This window comes from Rhinoraja longicauda, chromosome 5 (assembly GCF_053455715.1).
Source record: "Rhinoraja longicauda isolate Sanriku21f chromosome 5, sRhiLon1.1, whole genome shotgun sequence".
NCBI classification, from domain to species: Eukaryota; Metazoa; Chordata; class Chondrichthyes; order Rajiformes; family Arhynchobatidae; genus Rhinoraja; species Rhinoraja longicauda.
In genome coordinates this window covers 48,958,804-48,985,391 of record NC_135957.1, presented here as the reverse complement: position 1 = coordinate 48,985,391, position 26,588 = coordinate 48,958,804, and the positions used below count along the sequence as shown (strand labels likewise).

The 26,588-nt window shown below is 41.1% G+C and overlaps 2 protein-coding genes across 2 annotated transcripts; one reads left to right on the top strand and one right to left on the bottom strand.

Moving 5' to 3' along the window:
* On the bottom strand, positions 1–12,483 carry fam228a (family with sequence similarity 228 member A). The gene is made up of 8 exons (XM_078400148.1): positions 12,202–12,483; positions 8,474–8,614; positions 7,748–7,825; positions 5,879–6,061; positions 5,718–5,798; positions 2,317–2,404; positions 1,793–1,934; positions 1–224 (listed from the first exon to the last, which is right to left on the bottom strand). Exons 1-8 carry the CDS (start codon positions 12,271–12,273, stop codon positions 191–193), a joined length of 819 nt encoding a protein of 272 aa, XP_078256274.1. The 5' UTR covers positions 12,274–12,483; the 3' UTR covers positions 1–190.
* On the top strand, positions 11,523–26,201 carry pfn4 (profilin family member 4). The gene is made up of 5 exons (XM_078400149.1): positions 11,523–11,653; positions 20,320–20,448; positions 21,658–21,792; positions 22,118–22,223; positions 25,193–26,201. Exons 1-5 carry the CDS (start codon positions 11,597–11,599, stop codon positions 25,219–25,221), a joined length of 456 nt encoding a protein of 151 aa, XP_078256275.1. The 5' UTR covers positions 11,523–11,596; the 3' UTR covers positions 25,222–26,201.
* Positions 26,202–26,588: the final 387 nt, after the last annotated feature.

The window sequence follows — 26,588 nt, the reverse complement described above, 5'->3', positions numbered from 1 at the left end:
TTTAAGAGATGATTGTCATACAAAGAGGCTTAACATAATTTTCAAGAACTGAACATAAATTGTTGCGTAAATGAATCCGAAAGATTTGCATCTGTAAACTATGGTAGATATTAGATTGTCCATGCAGTGTGAATCTTGGAAAAACTTCTTACAAATTTGCATCTGCCCACCAAAACTGGATGAATGCAGTCTAGATTTTAGTAGTTTCCGAAATCATTCGTTTCCTTTGTATAAATAAAACAAAAGTGAATGTTAAAACAATCAATTGTATAGAACTTAAATTAGAAATTGGTTAAGCAATTATTTGTTTATAAAATCAAAAAGATTAAAACACTGTCTTCCTTGGCATGCTTTCCGCTACACACTTACTGATGAAGCTTGAGAAGGCTGAGGCATACTCATTTAGGTTGACTGCAGAGTCACCTGTTCACTGATTCAAGGCAGTCGAAAGATTTCACCTGTTGCCTCAGACAAGCATAATACAACTTTTTGTACTGGATCCTTTGCTTAAGTTTCTGCTTGTAAGCAGGCAGTAAAAGTATAGCCAGTCCAGTCCAGACAAATCTAGCTATTCCCTTTGGTTCTTATTGCTGACAAAGATGGAACTGGGCAAGATTATTTCCACTCAGCTGTTCAACAGAGAGGATAATATGAATGCCCATAATAAAAGCTTGGGGGAAAAAAGATAGATAGCCCACCACAGACACAAACACACAGGATGTGGGTTGTGACATTATTTTTTTAATCTTTTGTGCAATTTTGCCAGCAGAAAGTTACAAATAGCATTCAAACATGGACATCTGAGAAAGACGATGGATAGTGTGTAATGCAAATGCATCACATGAGCTAGAAAATGAACTGCTGGTGAAACACAGCTGATAATTCAGCATCTATGGAGCAAGCAAGAGGGATGGATGTTATTCTTGTTAATGCCTCCACTCTGGATCTCAACTGTATTAAATCTTTTGGACCGAGTGAGAAAGCCTCTTTGATAGACCATACTGACCTATTTTAAACAGATACAGTCTGACCAGCTGAATTTCTCCAGCAGTTTGTTTTTACAACAAACCTTCAAGATCCTGGGAGTAAATATCTCCAGCAACTTGTCCTGGACCAGCGATATCAAAACTATGGCCATGAAATCAAGGTTAGGCTTAGGAAGTCTAACATGTCCCCAACAACTCTCACCAACTTCTAGATGCACCATTGCCGAATTCTGTTCCTATCACTTATGACCTTATGAAATTACATATAACTGAATTATATAATTGTCAAAGTGTATAGTTTAAATTGCCACTTCAAGTGACAAAGCACATAGTTATTTAAGCCTATGGTAATATAGTAAAACGTGAAAACACACACCTCCAGATTCGGGGACTTTCTTCCCAGCTGTTATCAGGCAACTGAACCAACCTACCAATTGGAGAGCAGTCCTGAATGAAATTATCTACCTCACTGGAGACCCTTGGTCGATCTATGATCCCACTTTACTGGCTTTACTTTGCACTAAAACATTATTCACATTATTCCCTTTATCATTCATCTGCACACTGGATTGCTCGATTGTAATCACGTATTGTCTTTCTTCAGACTGGTTAGCACTCCACAAAAACTTTTCACTGTTCCTCAGTACATGTGACAATAAACTAAACTCAACTCAATTGTAAATGCTTAATCTTTGTGTGGACACAATAAAGCTTGCCTTCAAAAGCATGTGCTGTCAAAGAGAAGTTTGATTAACTCAACTGCTGTCGTGAGGCAAAATTAAAATGTACGGCACAATATTCACTACCTGCTTTTTTGGCGGACCTCACTCTCAATATAATTCAGTGGCACACGAAGCCACGCAATGCTGTTGATATTATGGCGACCCAATGGGAATAGAGGTAATTTTGACCAGAAAAATGTACTTTCTTTCAAACCGTAAATTGTACCTGCATTAGGATTAAAGTATCAAAAATTTAGTTGCAAAATTTCAGTACTTAAATGTTAAATATAGACTGGTGAATATGTCCCACTAATTATTGTTAATAAATAAACAACAAATATTTATGAACTTTTATTGTTCACCCACAAATCTAGTTCTGAGTAGCATCGTATCAACTTGGCTTTCAACATTTCACATTATTGCTTCATTACCCAAATATGATTCAAATCAATACTTGGATAACTAAGTCCCACAACATCACCCGTCTCCAATTCTGGTGCAGAGTTTCATTTTTATCTTACTCTGAAAATTTGGTGTTAAATATTTTACATCATTAATGTGCTAGTTAAACAAAAAGTGCACTTCAACCAAATGAATTATGTCATTACCCTCTTGGCACTGCTGTATAACATTGTCTTCTTCACTCTTGCTTCGAATCTGCAGCAGCAGAGGATCATTGAGAGTTGAAGTCTTTGTCTGTAAGAAGAGTAAATATGATAGAAATACTGTAAAAAATAATTATAAAGATATAAAATTAAATATTTTTAAGAAATAAGGTATTGTACTTTTATCATATTGCTGAATAATAAATATTTTGAATGGCAATGATAGTGATAACAATGATTTTCATTCTAGTCAACTATAATTTTCACTAAATGTACAATTTCATGAAATATGAGAATGTTTCAAATTCAAGGTTATATTCTTTGAGACTTTTTAAACCACTCTTTAATATGTAGAAAATAATGAGCTGGGCGCACTTGTTTTTGTTCTGCTTTCCCAGCAAATAAACAATTCACATTTAGAACACAAATACATAAATTTAGTCTCTTAGATCTTCTTTGCATAAATTTTAAAAGAGAAGTTACCCGGGTGAAATTTAGGCCAAGGTTTCAAAGAGGTTAGTATGGTCTATCAAAGAGGGTTCCTCATTTATGCGCACTAGAGTGGAGACATTCAATATTTTGAAATAAGTACTGCAAGCTATGTGACGTATTATAATTTTCTTTTTCTTGGGTGGTTCCTCAGAACTACAGATGATTTGATTTCACTCAGATATTTATGGTTCTGAGGAGATTGAAGAGGCCAATGTGGAAACTGAAGACTCACAGTTGTGACAGGAGATGACTGTAGGAATCTGAACCCTAACAAATTGAAAATATTATCTATTTTGAAGCTCTAAAATGTTTGACCTGAAACATTAACTCTGTTTCTCTTTCCACAAATAGTCAAACCATGCTTGTAAAGAGAAAGCATGCGTCAGCATTACAGATCGATAGCCTACACCAGAGCTTGCCAGCAACTATACAAAATTCCACCGGGTGGTGCCGTCAGTGATGACAGCCTCGCCAACAGCCAACAGTCTGTGTCTTTTCATCTTTTTGTTATTGTTAGTGTGTTTTAAAAAGTTTGTGTTAATGTTCTCTGGTTTGTTTTATGTGGGGGAGAGGGTCGGGGGAAACTTTTTTTCAATCTCTTACCTTGCTGGAGATGCGATTGCTTTCCGGATCGTATCTCCGGTCGCTCCGCGGGCTAACATCATGGAGCTGGAGGCTTTGCTCGAGACTGACTTTGGCCCCAGCACGGGTCCGTAGACTTACCATCGGAGCCTGCGATCCCTTGCCTGGGATCGACACTCCACCGCGGCCTGCGGATTTCAACATCGAGGAGCTCGCAGTCTAGGGTAGAAACCATTGTCGGGAAGCTCCACAGTCGTAAGAGGTTCGACTAGCCCCGACCCGGGGTTGATCGCCCGGCGCGGGGAGCTGACATCCCCCCGATGCAGGAGCTTGATCATCCAGACACGGAGGCCCCAACCGCCGGTTACGGGACCCAAGATCGCCCCGTCATCGGAAGGCTGGAGGCCCCCAACCATGGGAGCACAAAGAAGGGAAGATTGAACTTTTTTTCGCCTTCCTTCAGTGAGGAATATGAAGGAGTCACTGTGGTGAATTTATGTTAAAATGTATTTTGTGTGTTTTGTTGCTTTTTATTGGTGTGGCTGTATGGCAAAACAAATTCCTCGTATGTTGCAAAACATATTTGTCTAATAAAGTATGATTATGATTATGAAAATAGTGAGTAAACTGAAGTTGTAGAAAGCAATATTACAACTGGAAGGCTGCAATGTGCCCAGTGGATGATGCGATGCAGCTTCTTTAATTTGCAATTGGCCACACTTTAACAATGCAAGAGGTCACAGAGAGATGGGCAGAATGTGAGTGGGATGAAGAATTTAGGTGAGAGGCAAAAGGAAGCTCAGCAAACCTTTGTGGTGAATTAGTGCAGGTATTCTGCTAAGTAATCTCCCAATTAGCATTTGGTTTCTCAAATGTAGAAAGATTACATTGTAAGCACTGAATGCAGTCCATTGGATGGTGGAAAGTGAAGAGGTTAACAGACAGGTATAGCACCACTGGAATTGTTATCTAAATACTAGTTGTGTGACTTAAAATCACATTATTCCTTTACTCATAACTTATGTGAAATATTGTTGAATAAGCTTTTGGCTCATTTCTCCAAATTATCAGCAATGAGGGGATGAACTGAAGAAGTTGAAATGGGAGAAAATCTTAAAAATCAGAGGCAGAATAACAATGAGAAATATTTAAATGGTAATCAACCTTGATTACCATTTAAATATTTCTCATTGTTATTCTGCCTCTGATTTTTAAGATTTTCTCCCAATTCAACTTCTTCAGTTCATCCCTCGTTGCTGATAATTTGTTCTTTTCTGGTCTATTACCTCAGAGCGTGTTCTTACTCCAGCCATCTGCCAATTCAACTCGCCTCACCTGTATCGACCTATCATTTGCCGGTCTTTATCCTGCTACCTTATCTTTTTTTTAAGCATTCTCCTCGCACTACAAACAATCCGAAGGGTCCCGCCAAAATTGTTGCCTGTCCATTTCCTCCACAGATACTGCCTGACCTGCTAAATTCTTCCATCACTTTGTGTTTTGTTCAGGATTCCAGCATCTGCAGTTCTTTGTGTTTCTGTGTTCTATTTATGTATGTCTCAATATGTTGTTCTACACTTAAATCTACCTCTTTTATAGTCAGGTTCCTTTCTCATTGACCATGGTGAATGAGAAAGTAGACATATATTCTGTAAAACAATTCCCTTTTCTCCTGTTGCCATTTACTGATGGTTTTTGAGGTTGTATGAAATCTCTCATGATAATTATTCGAATACCAATTTCATAAACATGCCTGTGTGATGGATCCATCCTAATATTTAGACGAATGTTTTCAATTCTGTCTCTATTTTCCCATTATCCAGTTGTCATACTTCACATTTTGTTAATTTCTCCCAATAAAATCCATGTTACCAGTTGTAACTGAATACATTATAATTTTATCCTCTGACTAGCCTTCAATGTGAAGAACTTTGTTTGTATATTGATCAACTTCTTGCCATTTTCACTGCTCTTGATTTTAATTTCTTCCAAGAAATAGTCCATATTAATTTTTTATGGTCTATTTTTTTAAAATGTTAGAATCCTCCTTTACAAAGCACTTATGTCCATTTTTTTAGAATCAGTGACTAAAGAATTAGTGACAATTTTTTAGAATTAGTGAAAATTAATCCAGTCAGTAAAATCTATTGGGCTGCTTTAAAGCAAAACAATTTATACAATTAACTAGCAAACCATTTGGTTCAAGAGCGAATTAGAAGTATCGATATTCTGATAAATGGGTTTTGGTTTTTTTTAAAACATGGTTTCATGCTACAACATTATACCCTAATCGGTTAAAAACCAAATGCTGAAAAATTGTAAAAACCTACCTTTAAGGTTTGAGGTTTGCACAGGTGCTGGACAAATGGGTTGAAGTCATCTTCGTGATAATTTTCCAAAAACACAGGCTCCTAGTAGAAAAAAAAACTTAATATGCATATGGATGGAAGCTCTATTATGAAAACAGAGCAGCATAATTGTCAAATGGTACCTTCTTTTTGCAGTAATCTAGGTATTGTAAAATCGAAGCTCGCCTTCTTTCGAATGACTGAGTTAATATTGATTGGAGTTTCCACTGCATTGGTTGATAAACACACTCATTCCACTTCTTGTACAATAGCTCTTTCTTTCGGAGGTTTAACACATCCTTGTAGGCCAAATATTTATCCAACTCCTAATGAATATGATAGGCAAATTTCTTACAAAGAACTAATAATTATCAGTACCCTGAATAAACTGATATTATATTTAAGTACATTTGAAATGGCCATGTTGAAATATACAACATGTCTAGATTTAAACTTCTTAAGTATCAACATTATGCCTCAACTCCATTTATCCAACTTTGATCCAAAATTCAAAAATATTTTAAACCGAGTTTTGAAAAGTTCAATTCGACCACTGCATTAAGGCTTTTAACCTTGCATCTTGATTTTTAGTTTTAGTCATTCAGTTTCCATTACCATGGCAGATAACATTTAATTCTGAAAATTGTGGCACATTTCGATGAAGACTATTAGATTTAGGAAGTCCACAATGAAATAGTCAGACCCGAAGAAGAATTGAAGAATAAATGAATTTTAGCCTGCGTCCAAAGATCCCTGAAGATGGTAGCATGTATAGATTGCTTATGGTACAATTTTATAATACGTTGGTTATACCATAACTGGAGAAAGTGTACAGTTATGATCATATTACTATATGAAGGATGTGATTGGACTGAAGAGAACGTAATGATGATTGACCAAGATGTTTCCCGTAATGGAACATCTCAGTTAAGAGACTGGATAGGTTGGATTTGTTTTCCTTGGAACATAGAAAGCTGAAAGAGTCTGGAAATTAGGTGGGGCATGGATGGGTTAATTGGTGGGAAACATTTCCCGAAAACAGGGGTAAGAGAAAGCTAATGAAAACTTTCACCCAGAGAGTGGTTGGAATCTGGAATCCATTGCTCAAGCAGTTAGTGGAGACGATACTTTCAAACCATTTTTTAAAACATCGAAACAAGCACTTGAATCGTTCCACTCACCAGGAACCCGGTTCCCACACTCCCTTCGCACTCACCAGGACCCCAGTTCCCATACGCCCTTTCCATTTACTGGGCCCCTGGTTCTCAAGCACCCTCTAAGTCTAAGCTGACCTGGTTTCCTGGAAAATGTATTACTATACTGTATAATAACAAAAAAAAGTGAATTAAAATGTTGAGATTTTTGATGAAATAACATTCAATAGATTTTAAAAATCTACCAACCAAGGGTAGGTGACATCAGGGCCTTTCCTCAAGCTGATTCAGTATGCCGAGTTACTGCAGCACTTTAAAACAAGGCGCCGACGCCGCTGGTCTGCACCAGCAAGCCGTTCATTGTTGGGAAGGAGGTGGCATAGTGGGGAGGAGGCAAGGGGAGGGGATCAGAAGAAAGCACTGTGCAATGGGTGAAGAAGAGCTCGCCGGTGCATTTTGCGAGTCAGGAGGGGTCGAAATCCGGGGCTCCAAACCGCCGCAGAAATGGTGCGAGCCGGGGATGGCTCGGCAGGTAATTCCATCCACATTTAATTTACTTTTTATATTTGTTTTATTTGGGTTTTTTTGCATTTCAAGGTGCTTTAGAGACACGAGAGGGATGTCATCGTGTGACCTCTGTTGGAGCAACGGATAATCCAGAAAGGCTCTGAAACCAAAGATGACAGGAAATTCGGTGTTCAACCTGTACTGCCGAACAATAGGAATGCACTTAAATAAATATAGTTCAAGAAACACAGCAGAAACACAGCGGTTGGCATGGAAAGTTTTAATTTAACTTTTTTTTACTTTTACTTTTTATTTATTGCTTTGAACGAGTTATAAAAACGATGATTTTACCTTCACAAAGCTTTCATGTGTGTCATATATTGGCTGACAGAGATCATGAACCTCACTGGATTCCAGAACCGCGATGGCCTGCAAAACAGACATTTAAAAACTACTGTACATTCAGCCACCTCTACAATGAATTGCAACTGCAAGACATCTTTGAAAAATGAGAAAGATCAGTCTCAGGAAGATGAAGATGAAGATGGAGATTTAGGCAGTATAAGCTGGAGACTGTTTTATTTAACTATCAAAATGAATGTAAATGACAGTGTTATCAGCTGCTACTTGTATACCTAAATCCATTTAGTTTAGTTTCTGCCACATCTAGTTAGAACCAGAACTTATTATTGATATCTTCCTGAACCTGGTCAAAGGAAATTTGACTTAAGTGTCCCGACCTGAAACATCGCCTATCTATGTTTTCTGGAGATGCTCCCCGAACTGCTGATACTCCAGCACTTTATGTTTTTTTTAAACCACTGTGTCACCGAACTGCTGTGTAAAATGGAAGTAATTGGAAATGGGAGGAACACACTCCAATACAAGAGTTAAATCTACCATAAAATAAGATAGCTGTAGTCGCAACAACACAAGATCTCAGCTTTATTGCCCGATATCCTAACCCTAATAAGATTTAATTTTGTGTGCATCCAGAGACATCATCAGACACGTGATCTCAGTATTAATTCTCAAATAATAGTAACTATTATTCTCAAATGCAAAAACGTAGAATACCTGGAGATGAGTAAAATACTTCTTTGAGAGCCAGTCCGTACATTGCTTTTCTTCTGATTCACTGTGACTTTTCTCTGGACTCTCAATTCTTGCACAAATTTGTGTTAAATGAGATTTTGTGGGACATTTTGCAGCATCAACCTTCAAAATAAAGAAAATTCACTAAATTTAATGTAAATTTTAGAAATGATCTGACAATGATGATTGGAGATGTTTATGGTTTTAGTCAGGCCTGCATCTTCAAAACAGTTGGCCATGAAAGAACTCTTCTTGTAAATAACCCCCAACCACTTTCTGCATTCTATTATAATATCCAAATATTCTCTGAAATTTCTGCACCCCTATTTCTTCATCTACTGTTCAAAGCCAAGGAACAACGAGTAGAAAATATATATACACTCAAGTGGTCATCACGTTATTCTGAGCCTGATTACTAATGCCTTTGTGTGTTTTTAGGTTGTGTCCCAATGGCTCGTTCACCATCTAACAGCTTCGTAAGTACAGCTCACCTTTTCGTATTTGAATAGAAAATGAAAATTTAGGTCAGGCAGCATCTGTAGTGTTAACATTTGAGGTCAATGACCATTCATCAGAATTGAAAGAGTGAGAAAAATAATATGTTGTTAGATGCAGAGGGAAAGGGAACAGTGCAAAGGGAATATCTCTGAAAGAGTGATGACCAAGACTGTCCATGTGACCCAGTTACTTTAAGTGCTCTGTGAGAGACGAATGAATGTTAGTTAATCATAGTTGATAGTTTGGATGAGTGCAAATCAAGAAAGATGAATGAGGAAAGCTGAAGATTTTTTTTAAACATGCTGGTTTACTGAGATGCAGAGCACAACAGTTGCTGGAAATGTTAAATTAAAAAATGCTGATAAATATTTGATAGGTCAGGTGACATCCACAGAAAAAAAAAACAGAATTAATGTTACAAGTGAGTGATCTTATATCAGATCTGACCAGTTCTAACACAAACAGTGAAGGATGGTTATCTGATTTTGTAATGTGATGGCTAATGTGAGTATGGCATTTTAATTAAGTGTGTTAACACTTGTTGGCAGTTATCAATCAATAAATCCAGACAGGGTACCATGCAAGTGGGAGGGATCCATGTGAATGAGAAATTCTGGAGGTGAGAAAGGGTCTACTTCCTGGCCAAAGAAATGGGCACAGAGGCAAAGGCAGCAAAGGAGGGTTCATCATGGTTTGTACTTAGTTGACATAGGTTTTGAAGTTGAGGACTAATCATTCAAGATCTGAGAGGAAGCTCAGATGGAATAGCAAAAACACAGTAAAAATGGAGGGAAGGGATAAGCTGGTGGGAGGGAAAATGAAGGAGGAGAAAGATCTAGAGTAGTATTGAAAGTATCAGATTTCCAAAGTTATAGTTTGCAATCTTTGATATGAAAGGAAGGATATAATTATGTTCAAACACTGTGCAATAAAGGATGAAGTGAACCTGCTTTTTGAGTTGGTGCTGTTGCAGAGAGAAATCAAAGGCATATGTGTTAGCATATGACATTAATATCTTTCAAATATCTTAGAAACTTGAATGTATAAGCATAAACACTTTGGAATTAGACTAGATGTTGAATGACACATTTAATTCAATAGATGCAAGTTAACCATTGGCACCAAAGCTGAGGTGTACATGCACCTCAAGGCATTTCTTGGCTTCCTTTCAATCCAGTTGAGGAGCTCCATGCAACAAAATCTCTGTCATAATATTCCTCTCTTGAGGAGACGGAAGGCAAGCACTTTCCCCTTCCAACAAACACTGATTCCCGTCAAATCAGCAGGCAAAAAAATTCTCCCTGCGCACACACACAAATAAATACTAATCTTCTATTATAACAGTATTAAACTCTGCCAAAAGATTTTCAAGATGGTATGTGGATTATATACTTTCATATAAATTCCCAGGAACTCTCGTTTTTGAGAGTTTTTATTTAGAAATACAATTCATAAGAGTAGACTGTAATAGACAAAATTAATAGAATATTTTAACTGCCAAAATAGCTAGATTTATGTAACCTGAATTTTCATAAGTTTTGCATTGAAACAATGTTTATAAGAAATCAGATCCCAGCGTATCAATTTAGTTTAAAATACAAGCACAGCAATAACAACCGTAGCGATCAAACTAATATTGGTAAAGCCGATGTATTTAAGGCAGGTGTTTGCCTTCCTCTCTGTCTGTTCCTCCCTCAAGAGGGAAATGCTACAGTATAGGTGATGGAGATTTTGTTGACACAATATCTACACCTTGAAATTCAGGGTCTCTCTCACAATTTTGCATATAATCTGCAACTTTGTTCAGCACAGCAATTAAGCGGGAGGCTGCTTGTTTAAGAGGATGCAGATAAATTATGGATCAGACGGCAAAATTCATTACAATTTCTGAAAAATCTGAATACATTACTGAAGTATAGGCAGTGAATTTCAAGTCTCCGTATTTGAAAAACATAGTAAGACGGTGTACGGAAGGGGTTCAGAATTTAGATGTGTGCCAGACGTTTGAGGAAATACGACGACAGAAATAGAAAGTTGGTCAAATCATACACAAAAAACGATAGTTAATACAATTGCGAATATGTTGAAAACTCCATCAGAAATGTTAGTTTTATAAATAAGGACTTATAATAAAACATTGTACAATGCTTTATTCCAATGCTGTTCTAGTCCCATTATTTTAAAACCAGAGTTTTGGATGTTTTTTGTTTAACGTAAGTGGTCAACAAATTTAAGGCAGAGAATCGACAAGATATTATAAGTATGAGCTCAGCCTTGCTTCGGAATTGAGTTGGGAGATACCACCCACCCTTTTAATGATTCAGGGTTTATACCATCTAAAACACGAGTCGGTGCCAAACACTTAACACCCGCACTGTAATTAGCCCCTAAACAATTGAAGGGTTTAATCTGACGAAACGACTTTTGCAATGCTGACATTGGAACTGTTTATTATCTCTACATCACAAACAAATATTCTGGACCGAATGTTACATTCGGTATTTAAAATAAATGCAATGCAAAATAAGTCAGTCCCACGCAAGCCACGCTCTCGGGCAAAACTAGTCCAGTGAAGTACACGGTTCGTGTCCCGCCTTCTTCCGGACCATGCCTGGATCTCCCAGCTTGAAGCCCCTAACTCGGCTGCTGGAGAGCTCCCTGCCGGTAGGTACCCACAGCACTGAGCAGTCTGATGCCGGCGGTGAGACCCGGGGTGCGGCGTGACCCTGGAGAGGCGAGGGGAGAGGGAGAGGGTTCAGAGAAACGTCCACATGGGGTGGACATCTCCGCGCCCCGGGAGCCGAGCCGAGCCGGGAGGTTACTCCAGCTTTATGCGTCTATCTTCGGTTTAAACCAGCATTTAAACCAACACAGTAAATGTCGAATTCAATTTGTTATGTCGGCTTATACCCCATTAGCGACGCCTCTCTCTCTCCGACGATGTTCTCTACTACAGAATATAACACGAAACACAACGGGGCTTTTACTGTGGAAAATGTTATTGTGGGGAGAGGGTCCGTGATATATTATTATAGGCTCTGCCGCCTCTTGTAAGGGCGGATAATCTGAACAAATCACGTTATTTGATTAAAAATAAATTCGGGATGAAAGTGGACGTATAGAGCGTTCAGCGCGCAGTGTGGTCCGTTGTTTATTATTTGTTGAGGATTTGAACCCCGCCGCACCCCCCAGCCCGTGGCTGCCGCACTCACAGCTCCGGGGTACTCTATCTGCAGCGGCCTGTGGACGGTGATGTGGCCCGCGCCGCGCTTCCGCCAGCTCATGGTCGGCGGCGCGCGAGCAGGAGGGCCAACTGCCAACGGCCAACCGCCAACCGCTGCCCGCACTGTCCGCTCCTTCACTCGCCTGCAGGCGGGCAGAGAGGGAGGGAGGGAGATCGCGGCAGCGTGTTGCGCTGTGCCGCTCCCAGCGTCCGATCTCGCCGCCCGCTTCAATAGCAACACCCGCAGCGTGTTTCGCCAGCCGTTGCTTTGCTGTGTTTATAAATATCAACTGGCCTCTTCCGCCTGAAGTGTGCCGATAAACATACCAAATAGCGTTTCTATGGCGACGCGGCCTTGCGGGCGACGCTATTATGATTGCTAGTTATCCTGGCCAATCAACGCTAAAAGAAGTGGCGACGACTGGTTGTGCGGGAAGCAGTTCCAGCGAAGACAAACGCAAAAATGCCGGAGTAACTCTCAGCGGGACAGCATCTGACAGGCAGTCTGAAAAAGGGTCTCGACCCAAAACGTCACCCATTCCTTCTTTCCAGAAATGCTGCCGATCCCGCTGAGTTACTCCAACATTTTGTGTCGATGCCGATGTCTTTCTCTCTCCGCCCCCCCCCCCCCCACTAGTCGTACTAGTTTCACTGTCCTGTTGAGTTTAATTGTCCGTATAGCTCATGATCACCTTCCCACGGCTAACAATGGACCGCTTCCTTGATGATCGTTACTTGTTTCCATATCTTTCATTCATTTGTTCAATATCTCTAGATCACCGTCTTTATCTCTCGTTTCCCTGACTCTCAGTCTGAAGAAGGGTCTCGATCCGAAACATCACCTATTCCCTTTTCTCCAGAGATGCTGCTTGACCCGCTGAGTTACTCCAGCATTTTGTGTCTATCTTCGGGTTTAACCAGCATGCTCCTACGCCGATGTCTGTTTGTTGTTGCTGTTCAGCCCAATCGGAGTGTGCGGGAGGCGGGACACCAACCACCCTCCAGAGACGAGGCGCCTCTGCTGCCCCATCTGCCGCCTTTCTGCTGCGAAGGAATTGCTTGGGACTCTCATTTGCTGTATCCTTCTGTTGTGTTAATCGTGGTGAACTTTCGAGCTTCAGGGTCTAACTCAATCTGACGATAGGCATGGAAGAGGTCTAGTTTAGAGAACTTTTCTCCTAGTTCCTGCAGTTGATCCTCCAAAGTTGGAAGGGGATACTGTTCAATTTTCAGCACCTTATTTGCTGTGAGCTTGTAGTTGCCGCAGACTCATTCTCCCATCTGGTTTCGGAACAGCTATGATCGGGCATGCAAAATCTGCTGTCTTCACAGGCTTGATAATGCCATCCTGCAGCAAGTCATCCAATGTGGCATCAATCTACTTTCTAGCAGCATATGAAACAGGAGCTGCCTTGTAAAACCTTTGCTCCACTGTTTTCGTCTTGTGGATATACCTTGGCTTGGTATCCCTTCAGTACTCCATGGTTGCTGTTATCAAACAGCTTGGCGTGTTTGTTGAGTACTGTGTCCATGGCATCTTGGAAACTGCATACTACTCGGTGGACTTAATCTTGACTGGTGTGTTCTGGCTGGCTAGATTTGACAACAATCCAGGGTACTTCCTTAACCAGTCTCTTCCCATTAGGCTTGCACCTTTCTTTACTACCACTAGGGTCAGCGTTTCTGGCTTACTGTGAGGTTCGAGCTGTACCTGTTTGGCTGCTTGTCCGTAGATGTCAACCTTCTCGCCAGTGTAGGATTTCAACTTGATGCTACTGGGATCTAGTCTAGGGTCTTGACCGAGTTTGCTGAAGACTTCTGGTACGATAGTCCATGGACTTCCAGTGTCAACTTCTAGTTGTACCTCCTTGCCGTTCTCTATCAAAGTGGCTGTATATGGTTCAGAGTTTGTCAACTTGTTGATCGATTCATCGTCCAAGTGGCTCATTGTTTCCTCTGATGAATTCGAAGCTGCCTCCTCCAAGTGGTTTGCTTTTTTCTAAGATAGTCCTCTCCTCCGCTGGTAGGCTCTAACAGCCTCACACTGACTCAGTGTGGCCCATTCCCGAGCACCTGAAGCATCTACCTCTCGAAATTTGCACATCGCTGGTTCGTGGTTGCCACCACATCTCCAGCATTTCTTAGAGTAGTGACCCTTGTCTTTGGTTGTCCTTTGTTGACTCCTTGCCTTCTGCTGTTCAGACGCCTTCCTTTGAAGCTGATTGACGGAGGTAGTATCCTCTTGAGGCCTTCCAATCTTCTGGACCTGCTCTACATCTTGTTTGGCAACCTCCATCGCTGTTGCAATATTGACTGCGTTCTCAAAGGTTAATTTTAGTGTACCCAACAGTTTCCGCAGGATGTTCACATCTGCACACCCTACCACCAATCTGTCTCTCAGCATATTCTCCAGTTCCTTGAAATTACACCCATCACTTAACTGTCGACGCTTTGCTAGGAACTGAGGGATTGTTTCATTTGCTTGTGTGCAAGTATAGAATCGATACCTTTGCACTATTTCTGTTGGTTTTGGCGAGAAATGGGCAATCAAAGCATCCTTACATTCCTGATACATTTTACTTGCGGGCTTAGCTGGCTGCAGCAATGCTCGTAGGGTGTGGTAACCCTTGCTACCAGTGTAATTTCTTCTACTGTAGAGGACAATGTTTGAGCTATGGTTTCAGATAACCACTTCTCCGCGTCAGCCATGAAACCATCAAAAAAATTCACCCTCTCGGAACCACCGAGTGTGCCATTCAAGCTGCTCCTTTGGTAGTTGTAAACACAGTATTGAGTGTTGTTTTTCTCCAACCCCATGGCAAAGGTTGAGTAGTTGATCCAGACCCTTTCCTGGCATCTTTCCAGGCTGCCTCTCCTTTTCCTGAAAGTTTAATGTCTCTTTTCTCATATCTTCTTGATTTTTGCTCCGCATCTCCCTCCTGTGGCGGTTCTTCATACTTACCTGATGGAAGACCCATGATGAATTGGTGCTTATGGCTCTTATCCAGAAACACCAGAAGAATTCAAAACAGAATGAGTATTTTTTCAAAACACATCATTAATTCCAAGGCTGAAAGTCTTCGGCCAGTACCTATGGTAAACAATCGCTAGCTAAGCACCTTATCTTGTGGAAGTTCACAAAATTGTTAATTTTCAAGGTCGTGCTCTGCGAGTTTGATTTTTTTATCTCCTCGTAGCATAAACAAGCTTCTTGTATCAAATAGTACTTCTGCAGAATTTTCTCACAGGCTTTTGTTTTTTAAACTTCTTAACTTAAAATTACGATTAAACAGTCGTCTATTCAAGGTACCCGGTCAATGAAGTCTTCAATCTTCTAATGATCCAGGTGTAGACTGTGTCAATTTGCCTTCGACCGGCAGATTCTTTGTTCCAGGATTTCAGCTCTAATCCCTGGCAAAGATTCAGATTCTTCTTCAATTCCACTGTTGAATTGGATTTTGCTTGCAGAACAAGTCTTTCTTAGATTCTTCTGTCAGAATAGCTTTTTTGCTTTAGTCCATTCAGAGAAGTTTTTTCTCTACTCCACTGAGAGAAGTTTTTACTCTATGGCTCCATTCAGAGAAAAGTTTTTTACTCTAATGTAATGGCAGTTTCTATACCTTCTCAAAGTCCAACTTCGATAGCCATTACTGCTCGGGGATGGAATGGAGGTATAGCTTACGCACACACCGCCCTCTGAGATAACAAAAACAAATCTTCCAAACGCTGTTTCTTGATTAATTGGTCTTTATTAAAGTAGCACAAATCAAAGAGTAATTCGTAACTTTTCGTTTTTATCAACTGTTTCTTCAAACAATACAGTAACAATTGTGTAGTCGTTACCGTGTGGTCCTTGTGAGTGTAGCTGGCGTGAGTGTGGCAGTCGTGTCATGAGTGGCAGACATGAGTGTGACTGGCGCGAGCGTGGTAAAAAACTATTCTCTCCATCCTCCGAGACTAAACTGACCTACAATCTCTGTTGCTACGCTAGCCTCCTCCAATGTAGACACTCCCCATTACGTATCAAATCACACCCACAAGCATGCAAAAAAGACAGAAACTAGAAATATTAAACATAGCCATAATACAATGACAGTAACTAAATTAAGCGTAAATGGCTCCTACAGAGAGCGTACTTGCCAAAAGGTGACGAACACACCAACTTCCAACAAAGAGAAGTGGTTCAACCAAGCGAGGAGCCACTGATAGTTCTGCCAATTTCAACCGTAAGGGTAGATCTTGAAAGCACTTCAGAGAGTGACGAAGATCGTCACGAGATAACACAACATCACAACCAGAGCCTGATATTGACGAATATTTCATCCACAGTGATAAAACAACATCACAGCCAGAGCCGGATATTTCAGAACACATGAAAAATCCAACACAGACAGATAGACGCATATCTAATAGAACTACAAGAACACTTAAAAGATTGGAGGATTTTTTTCTTTATAAGTGAACTTACAGATATACTAGCAATATGTTATGTATTTTGTTTGCCACACATTTTAGGTACGATATGCAAGTCTATTGTTTGATATTATGTGACTTTAGACATGGGTATGTGTGTAGTTGATTTAAATTGTGCTACCTGCCTCCAAGTTAAAGGGGGAGGAGTGTTGTGTATGAGAACGATTTAATATGAAATGACTTGCGCGATTGTACACATGCGCAGAGAGACTTAAGGTGGTGATAACATGACCAAGGCACGTTTAAATACTTGTGTGTTCCACGTTTTATTCATAGTCTGATTACAGCACAAAGATATAACACCTTCTCTCGCTTCTCTCCGCATTCCGCCCTCTTCACATGTGACACTCGGCTGGGGTGTGCGCACCGCGAGATAACCAATTATGAGGTGTTTGCGCAGTAATCAACCAGAACCGGAACCACAATGCTGTCCTGAGCTGACCTTGACCACAGTTACGGAATGGTAACCGTGACCGTTCAGTGTCAATCTGTAGGGAGGAACTGTAGATGCTGGTTTAAACTGAAGACAGACACAAAAAGCTGGAGTATCTCAGCGGGTCAGGCAGCATCTCTGGAAGTCTGAAAAAGGGTCTAGACCCGAAACATCACCAATTCCATTTTCTCCGGAGCTGAAGCCTGTCCCACTGAGTTATTCCAACTTTTCGTTGTCTGTCTACTGTTCAGTGTTGGTCACCTTCCTGAAGCAGGGCTCCAGACAACGACTTGAACGTAAAATAACAGCGCTGGAGTAACTAGGCAGCATGTCTAGAAATCATGCATAGGTCATGTTTCGGGTCGAAACCCTTCGGATTTCGAAGGGTTTTAAAACAACGAACGTATTCTGCCTGTAAAACCATGATCTCTTCCGTGCTATAACCCAAAAGTTCTGAAACTCTCTTTTATTCGAATCTACTTCTTCGACCATCTACCAGATTGCCTCCAAAACAACCTTCAATTATGTTCTCACCCAGACTCGTTACCACAGTTACATGCATTTATTGGTACTGCTATCTCCTCCCATCTTCCCCCACCTGACTCATGAACCAATCATCCCTTCCTCTCCAACCACCCAAAAGGCTTGTCCCAGTTCGGCGATTTTTAAGGCGACTGCTGGCGACTGTCAAAGTCGTAGCAGATTGCGGAAAAACCTTCGATTTTTTTTAACCCTACGACAATGTCTACGACAATGACCACGACAATGCCTACGACAAGCTACGACAACCTACCACCTTGGTGACAGCAAGCTACGACTACCGGCGACCCAGTCTTCATGACCTAGAACGTCCACCCACGACAGCGACTACGACAATCGAAGTTAACCTCATGACTGAATCATGACTGCATTCAGCATCATGACTGCCAGGAAGTAACATATAATGGCATTGCTCTTACATCAAATGCAAGCCCTACTGCTTGCAGCGGCTTTCATGCTTAAAATTCTGCAAGACAGAAGGACATGAAGAATGGGGAAGAAGCCCAAGAAGGTCTGTGTGGTTGAAGTGGTAGGTCGTCGTAGCTTGTCGTAGGCATTGTCGCAGACATTGTCGTAGACATTGTCGTAGGGTTAAAAAAATCGAAGGTTTATCGGCAATCTGCTACGACTTTGACAGTCGCCGGCAGTCGCCTTAAAAATCGCCAAAGTGGGACAGGCCCTTAAGTTACTGCAGCACTTCGTGTATGTTCTCCAGAAATGTTCCTTGACCCAACCTCTTTTTTAGCTTTCTTCCCCACTCCACCATGCCAATCTTCCTGAACAAGAGTTACAACCTGAAACCAGCATCTGCAGTTCCTTTTTCTCCATCCATCACTTCTAGCCCTTGATTCAACCCTTCCGCTCACCGCTGTCTACCAGCATTCTCCCTCTACTCCAGTGGTGTCCAAACATTTTCCAAAGAGGGCCAGATTTGATAATGTGAAAATACCCAAGGGCCAATGCCCCCCCACCCCCGGACCTTTAACTAATGCCCCCCCGGACCTTTAACTAATGCGCTCCCCCCCCGGGCCTTTAACTAATGCGCTCCCCCCCCCCCCCCCCCCCCCGGACCTTTAACTAATGCGCTCCCCCCCCCCCCCACCGGACCTTTAACTAATGCGCCCCCCCCCAGACCTTTAACTAATGCGCTCCCTCCCCCCCGGACCTCGCGTCTGACAATCCGCAGATCGGGCAGCGCTGACCGCCGGGAGGTGTAGTCACCATCGCCTCTCCCGCTCGGGGCGGGGGGAGGATGCGGCACCTGCCCGACTGACGGGAGTGCCTGCCAATGAGCGTGTGGGGTGACGAGAGCTCAGCTGCTGCTCTCCCGACCCCCCCCCCCCACACGCCCTCAACCCCGTCGCTGGGAAGTGTAGTCGCCGTCGCCATTGCCTTTCCCGCTTGGGGCGGGGGGGGTAGGTCGGGCAGCGCTGACCGCCGGGAGGTGTAGTCGCCCCCTCCACTTCCCCCTACCTTCATTCTGTTAGACAGTGCTGGCGGGCCATAAATAATACATTTTAAGATGGAAGCTGCAGGCCGTATAAAATTTGACCTCGGGCCGCGATTGGCCCCCGGGCCGAACGTTGGACATGTCTGCTCTACTCCCATCAGCCTTTAAATGGGTCCCAAACCAAAATGTTGTCTGCCCATTTCCCTCCACAGATGCTGCTTGGCTGTAGTTTGTATTTTCTTAATTGGCTCAGTTTCAAAGCACAGATGGCGTTGCTCTTCGACCAGCCATTTTGTAGTGACTGCTGGCCAGTAGCAGTGTTCTGACTTTCTGACCAGCACATCTCACTGCCCATTCTGCCTGTCATCTTCACTGAATCGTCTTCATTGTCTATCATACCATCTACTTTAGAGTCATCTGCACTGCCATTAACTTTCCTAAGTTCCATTGTCTTCATGTTTTTTTCTCTGCAGTGGGAAAAAAAAATCTTTGCAAAGTGGTTCTAATTTGCTCACAATACCATGGTATTGTGTTAGGTCTGCCCCATTTCAGCTACTGACCAGTAGTGAACTTCTGAATGCTGGTGGTGGAGGTCTTATCAATAGTGGATTAATTACCAGTGTTTATTTCAGATTTGTTTAGAGATACAGCATGGAAACAGGCCCTTCAGCCCACCAAGTCCATACAGCCCACCAAGTCCATACAGCCCACCAAGTCCATACCAGCGATCCCCGCACATTAACACTACCCGACACACACTCAGGACAATTTTACATTTATACCAAGCCAATTAACTGACCAACCTGTACGTCTTTGGAGTGTGGGAGCAACCGAAGATCTTGGAGAAAACCCACGCAGGTCATGGGGAGAATGTACAAACTCTCCGCAGACAATCCCCCGTAGTCAGGATTGAACCCGGGTTTCTGGCGCTGTAAGACAGTAGTTCTACCACTACAACACCGAGTGGTAATAGTGTGGGTTGGATACAGGGAATTGCTTTATTGGTTTTTATCCTTTGTCGATGTAGTCGATTGCAACATTATTTTGAGGGAATTAAGGTACTAAAAGACCAATCCCTGTAAATGCTGGAGGTAATGATGCTCAAGAACACAAATCTAGCAATTCAGGTAACATAAATTAAAACAAAACATTGTCTTTGGTTTTGATGTTTTGAATTATGATACAATGTCATGTTTCCTTTATTTTATCAGGAGAAATTGAAATTGGGCGAGTACCAGGAGTTGTTGACTCGTGCCTTGATTGCCACAAATCACGTTCACGACTGTGCAATCATAGACATGAAAAATCTCTCTATGATGTTAGGCTCCAGTGGATTCAAAGTAAGAATTTTTAATTCTTTATAGATTTAATGATGAGTTCAACACCTTGTATAACAGATTAGGATGTTTGTTTATAATGATCTAAAGAAAAAATCTCACAATTCCGCCCAGGGTCAGAATGGGAGTGGGATTCTTTGTAATTCCCATAAGAAAAGGAAAATTGCTGGTATGGTGGCACATGCAAAAAAAATCCTTATTTTGCAGTGCAAATGGATACTGGCTCATTTAACATGCAGAGGTCAATGATTTGAAACATTAATAATTCTTTCTTCAAAGGTGCTGTCTGAGTAGCCTTGGTAAGTAGCTGCAGTTATTTGTAAGTTGCACATACTGCGGCCACGGTGACGGAGAGAATGAATGTTTAAGATGATGGATGAGTCATCATTCAAGTAAGCTGCTTTGTCCTGGTTGGTGTAGAGCCTCTTCAGTGCTATTGGAGCTGCACTCATCCAGTCAACTGGGAGGTATTGCATTGCACTCATGATTTGTGCCTTTCAGGTAGTGGAAAAAGTTTGGGGTATTGGGAGGGAAGTCATTCATCATAGGATATCTGGTCTATTATTAGACATAGACATTTACATAGAAAATAGGTGCAGGAGGAGGCCATTTGGCCCTTCGAGCCAGCATCGCCATTCATTGTGATCATGGCTGATCATCCACAATCAGTAACCTGTGCCTGCCTTCTCCCCATATCCCTTGATTCCACTAGCCCCGAGAGCTCTTTCTAACTCTCCTTTAAATTCAAATAGATATTGTAAACACATTTTTTATCAGGCTGATCGAAGTGAGTCTTTCATCAATAATAACTCCTAGGATGTTGATGTTTGGGGTCCTTGATACCCATTGACCTTTTTACCAGGGTTTCTTGATGCCACCTTTGTTCAAATGCTCTCGTGATGTTAAGGACAAATCACTCTTGCCTCATCTCTGAAATTCAGTTTGCTTAGTCCATGTTTACACGAAAGGTGTAAATAGTTAATTACAGATATAAAGTAAATTTGCAGTGTAAAGCTTGAAATATTCATCTAGTCAGAGAGTGCATGTGGAAAGAAAGAGTTACTATTTCAGGTAGAGATGACCTTTCATCAGTCAATTATGTCATTAGCTTCAAGATATGACTTATAGTTAACATTACCTGAATTAAAGCACAGCATATCTTTTTAATTAAATACTGATTTTCATTAACATGAATCACTTTGTTTTTGGCAGTTGGATGCAGACGAAATTCAGACCGTCCTGAATGCTTTCACGCATGCAGACGTCATTCGAGAATATGGCCTCTTGTTTAAGAATATAAACTACACATGTGTCAGAGCAGATAAGAATTCAATATACAGTAAAAATGTAAGATGATAATTAGTTAGATTAAAATTGGCAGATAATCAATTTGCGTTCTATTTATGTATTTCAAACAACACACTACCCTTCTTTGGTGGTTATTTCTATGAACTGTTTGCATTAGAAACTAATACTGGTTTGATTGAGAAATATTTGTGATGTGGATAAGCTGCTTAAGTTTAAAACAAAAATTGATTAGTTGGTAATTTTTGCACAATGCATTTTGAGTTCTTCCGCACCACATATCTAGGTTTAATTTCTGTTAAGTTAAAAATAATACTGACATATGAATTAAGCTTTTTAATAACTGGGTGCTCATTGTTTTGAACAGAAAGATGAGGGCCTTGTGTTGGTAAAGACTGAAATGTATGTCATCTGTGCCACTTACACAAAAGGGATGTATCCAAGTGTATGCGTTGAAGCAGTGGAGAAATTAGGTGAGTATTGGGAACACTTTATTTTAACGTATACAGTAAATTGAGCATACGTAAATTTTCGGAAGACAATTTAAGGTTCCAACGAAAAACTTGCTTGGAATGTTTCCTTTTTTCCCTCGCAGTCTATTTTCTTAGACTTAGCAATTAAGGGTTGTCAGGAGCTATGGGGGCTTGTGTAGGGAATGTCATTGTTCTCTCTTTCTAAGTGTGCACAAAAAGCATTGAATTCATCCAGAAATGATGCATCATTGCCACTTATGCTATCCAGTTTCGCATTGTAGGAAGTGATAGCGTGAAAGCCCTGCCACAGCTGTCAAATGTCCTTCTTTGTCTCCAGTTTAGTACAGAATTGTCTCTTTGCACTCGCAATGGCCTTCTAGAGGTCATATCTAGATTTCCCATACGTCTCTGGATTGCTCTTCTAAATGTCATGTATCTAGTCTTCAGCAGATTACGAACCCTTGGGTTCATCCAGGACTTCTAGTTGGGGAAGACTCAAAATATTTTCGTAGGTACACATTTGTCTGTCATTTATTTATGAAGTTACTGACAACTGTGGCATATTCATTCAGACCTATAGATAAATCCTTGAACATATCCCAGTCTGCCAATTCAATGTAGTCCCATAACTGCTCCTCTGCCTCCTCTGATCATCTTTACATAGTCTTTGTCAGTACCTTGCCCTTCAGTCTCTGCCTTTCCACAGGAAGTAGAAGCACAGCCAGGTGATCAGATTTTCTAAACTATGGATGGGGGATGGAACGGTAGGGGTTCTTGATGATGGTAGAGCAGTGGTCAAATCGGACTGCTGTTCATTGACTATAACCCAGTGTGCAATCATTCCTCCAAATGTATCACCAAGCTCTGAGACCTCCAACAAACCATAAGGTTCTTCAACTAACCTGCACTATCCTAAACAAACCTCGGCAACAGAACACTACCGACTACGCCTTGCATTACTTTGGACCTGTTTCTAAGTGTGATTTTGTACAGTCATTTTATATCACTGATTTAGAGTCATAGAGTGATACTGTGTGGAAACAGGCCCTTTGGCCTAACTTGCCCACACCGGCCAACAATGTCCCAGCTACACCAGTCCCACTTGCTTGCGCTTGGTCCATTCCCTCCAAACCTGTCCTATCCATGTATCTGTCTAACTGTTTCTTAAACAATGGGATAGTCCCAGCCTCAACTACCTCCTCTGGCAACTTGTTCCATACACCCACCACCCTTTGTGTGAAAAAGTTACCCCTCGGATTCCTATTAAATATTTTCCCCTTCACCTTGAACCTATGTCCTCTGGTCCTCAATTCCCCTACTTTGCGCAAGAGACTCTGTGCATCTACCCAGTCTATTCCTCTCATGATTTTGTATACCTCTATAAGTTCTCCCCTCATCCTCCTGCGCTCCTTGGAATAGAGACCCAGCCTACTCAACCTCTTCCTATAGCTCACACCCTCTAGTCCTTGTAAATCTTTTCTGAACCCTTTCAAGCTTGACAATATCTTCCCTATAAAATGGTGCCCAGAAATGAACACAATATTCTAAATGTGCTCTCACCAATGTCTTATACAACTGCAACATGACTTCTATACTCTATACTCTGACTGATGAAGGCCAAAGTGCCAAAAGCCTTTTTGACCGCCTTGACTACCTGCGACTCGACCTTCAAGGAACTATGTACCTTTACTCGTAGATCCCTCTGCTCTGCAACACTACCCAGAGGCCTACCATTTACTGTGTAGGTCCTGCCCTTGTTCGACGTCCCAAAATGCAACACCTCACACTTCTCTGTATTAAATTCCATCAACCATTCCTCCGCCCACCTGGCCAATCAATCCAGATCCTGCTGCAATCGTTCACAACCATCTTCACTTTCTGCAGAACCACTAACTTTTGTATCATCAGCAAACTTGCTAATCTTGCCCTGTATGTTTTCATTCAAATCATTGATGTAGATCACAAACAGTAATGGGCCCAGCACCGAACCCTGAGGCACATCACTCGTCACAGGCATCCAGTCTGAGAAGCAACCTTCCACCATCACCCTCTGCTTCCTTCCATGGAGCCAATTTGCTATGCATTCAGCTATCTCTTCTTGGATCCCATGCGATCTAATCTTCCAGAGCAGCCTACCATGGGGAACCTTATCGGACGCCTTAATGAAGTCCACGTACACAACATCTACAGCTCTACCCTCATCAACCTTTTTGGTCACGTCTTCAAAGAAATCTATCAGATTTGTGAGACATGACCTCCCACGTACAAAACCATGCTGACTATCCCTGATCAGTCCTTGCTCATCCAAATGCCTTTATATCCTATCCCTCAGAATACTCTCCAGTAACTTACCAACTACAGATGTTAAGCTCACCGGCCTATAGTCCCCAGCATTTTCCCTGCAGCCCTTCTTGAAAAGAGGCACACCATTTGCCACCCTCCAGCTTTCCGGCACCTCTCCTGTATTTAAGGACGACAAAGTGGTATAACTTATGCAGGATTTTATGTTCTGTGTGTTGTTTGAGTTTAACTGCCTGTGATGCTGTTGCAAACATGGTTTTCATTGTACCTGTATCTCACCATACCTATGCATATGACAATAAACCTAATTTGACTTGCTATATAAGGGGTAAGGAATGAGAAGTAATATAGCAGCATGCATGTAAGGTGGGTTGGATGACAAAATGCCAAGTCTTACGGTCGGTGGGTAATGTTCATAATGGTGAGGGTTAGGAAGTACGACAGCTTTTACAAGATAAACAATATTCAAAAGCATACATAACATTCTTTTAATTCATTTTTACTTATCATATTTCCAAAGGAGCATCAAATCTAAATGTTGTAGTTTCTAATCAGCGGACAAAGAAAAAATTCTATGATTCACACAAAATCAGACTTCACAAACTCAAGCAATATATGCCTCTTATGTAAGAAAAAAGATCTAAAAGAAATGTGTTTCTTTATTTAAGGTGATTACTTCAAATCAAAAGGCAAATAAAAGGATCAAAGATTGGACTTACAGTGATACACGGATCCAAAATACACTGAATAAGTGAAGGGAACGATAAATAAAGCTTAGATTTTCTAAAGCCCAGGCACATCATAGGCTCCTTTCCATCTCCTTCTCTAGCAGAAACAAAGTCAACATTTCATCTGAAGACATGAAAGTATTCTTAAAATCTAGCATGGTTTCTGATTTATGACTGAAAATCTTTTAGTTATAGAAATATAATTCAAAAACATGTTTACTGTTTTTAAAATTCTGCAATGTTGACCAGCTATACACTTCTAGATTCAGATTCAGATTAACACTCTTCTTTGTATCTTTGTATTTGTAAGCTAATTAAACGATTACAAATTATATGTGTAATTATCGTATATTTCCTTATCTGTTCACATGGACTCATCTTTGATCATGTGGTGTCACATTGTTATGCTCAATCCGATACAATTTCAATGAAATTTCATGCGACTTGTGCAGAGCATAAATTTTATTCTGGTTTTATTCAAATGATATCCACAGGCTACCAAGGCCAACTTATTCCCAAACATTCATTCCATTCCCAACAATCTCCTCCAATCCTTGTACCATGATATCCTGAACTCAAACCTTGTCACAAACTTGGTGTAGCATCAATGAGCCCTTGTAAAATTAAGTCAATAGGCATAAGAAGGAAAACATTTCAGTGCTTGTGGTTGTAGCTCACGAAAATAAAGTTGGCCACGGGTGTTGGGATCATTGCTCCCTGCCCCACACATCACTGCAGAAATTCCTCATGGCAGATTCATATTCCCAGCTACTTCATCAATGACTTTGGCTACTCTAATAACAGGTCTCAAACCAATGTATTTTACTTCCAAGAAGGACAAAGGCAGTGGATGCACGAGAACCTGATCAACCATGCAATTCCATCCGAACCTGCAAAATAACACCGCTCCCCCAAGAGTCCCTTAACCAGAAGGACTGCGGAGATTCAAGATAAGGGCTTAACACTAAATTTTGAGGATGTTAAATGCTGGATTTGCTACCATTTTTGCTCCCAAAAAATAAATGTTAAAAAAGTGTCCCTGGTCTTGCCTTACTTCTATAACAATTCTTCCAGAGTTGCTAATCTGAGATCTTTCTTTTGTGTGTAGCATTTTGGGTCTTGTACACTACTGTATTTACTACTGTACTAAATGCAGTAGCGTACAAGACCCAAAATGCTATGTACAAATGAACAAATTAACCTGCTGAAAACTGTTTGGCTGATGGGCCTTAGTGGTACCAAACAATTTATCGGCATCCATGGTGCTATCTAAATAAATCGCAGCTTTCCTGATCGGTCAATTTTTAATCTAATTTTCTATTTGCATTATTTTGTT

Coding starts and splice junctions, on each gene's coding strand:
- fam228a (XM_078400148.1), bottom strand. CDS start 12,273: ATGAGCTGGCGGAAGCGCGGCGCGGGCCACATCACCGTCCACAGGCCG. Junction 8,615..12,201: donor AGATAGAGTACCCCGGAGCT/GTGAGTGCGGCA, acceptor TTTATTTTGAAG/GTTGATGCTGCAAAATGTCC. Junction 225..1,792: donor GAGGTCCGCCAAAAAAGCAG/GTAGTGAATATT, acceptor ATTTATACAAAG/GAAACGAATGATTTCGGAAA.
- pfn4 (XM_078400149.1), top strand. CDS start 11,597: ATGCCTGGATCTCCCAGCTTGAAGCCCCTAACTCGGCTGCTGGAGAGC. Junction 11,654..20,319: donor TGCTGGAGAGCTCCCTGCCG/GTAGGTACCCAC, acceptor TTATTTTATCAG/GAGAAATTGAAATTGGGCGA. Junction 20,449..21,657: donor TAGGCTCCAGTGGATTCAAA/GTAAGAATTTTT, acceptor TGTTTTTGGCAG/TTGGATGCAGACGAAATTCA.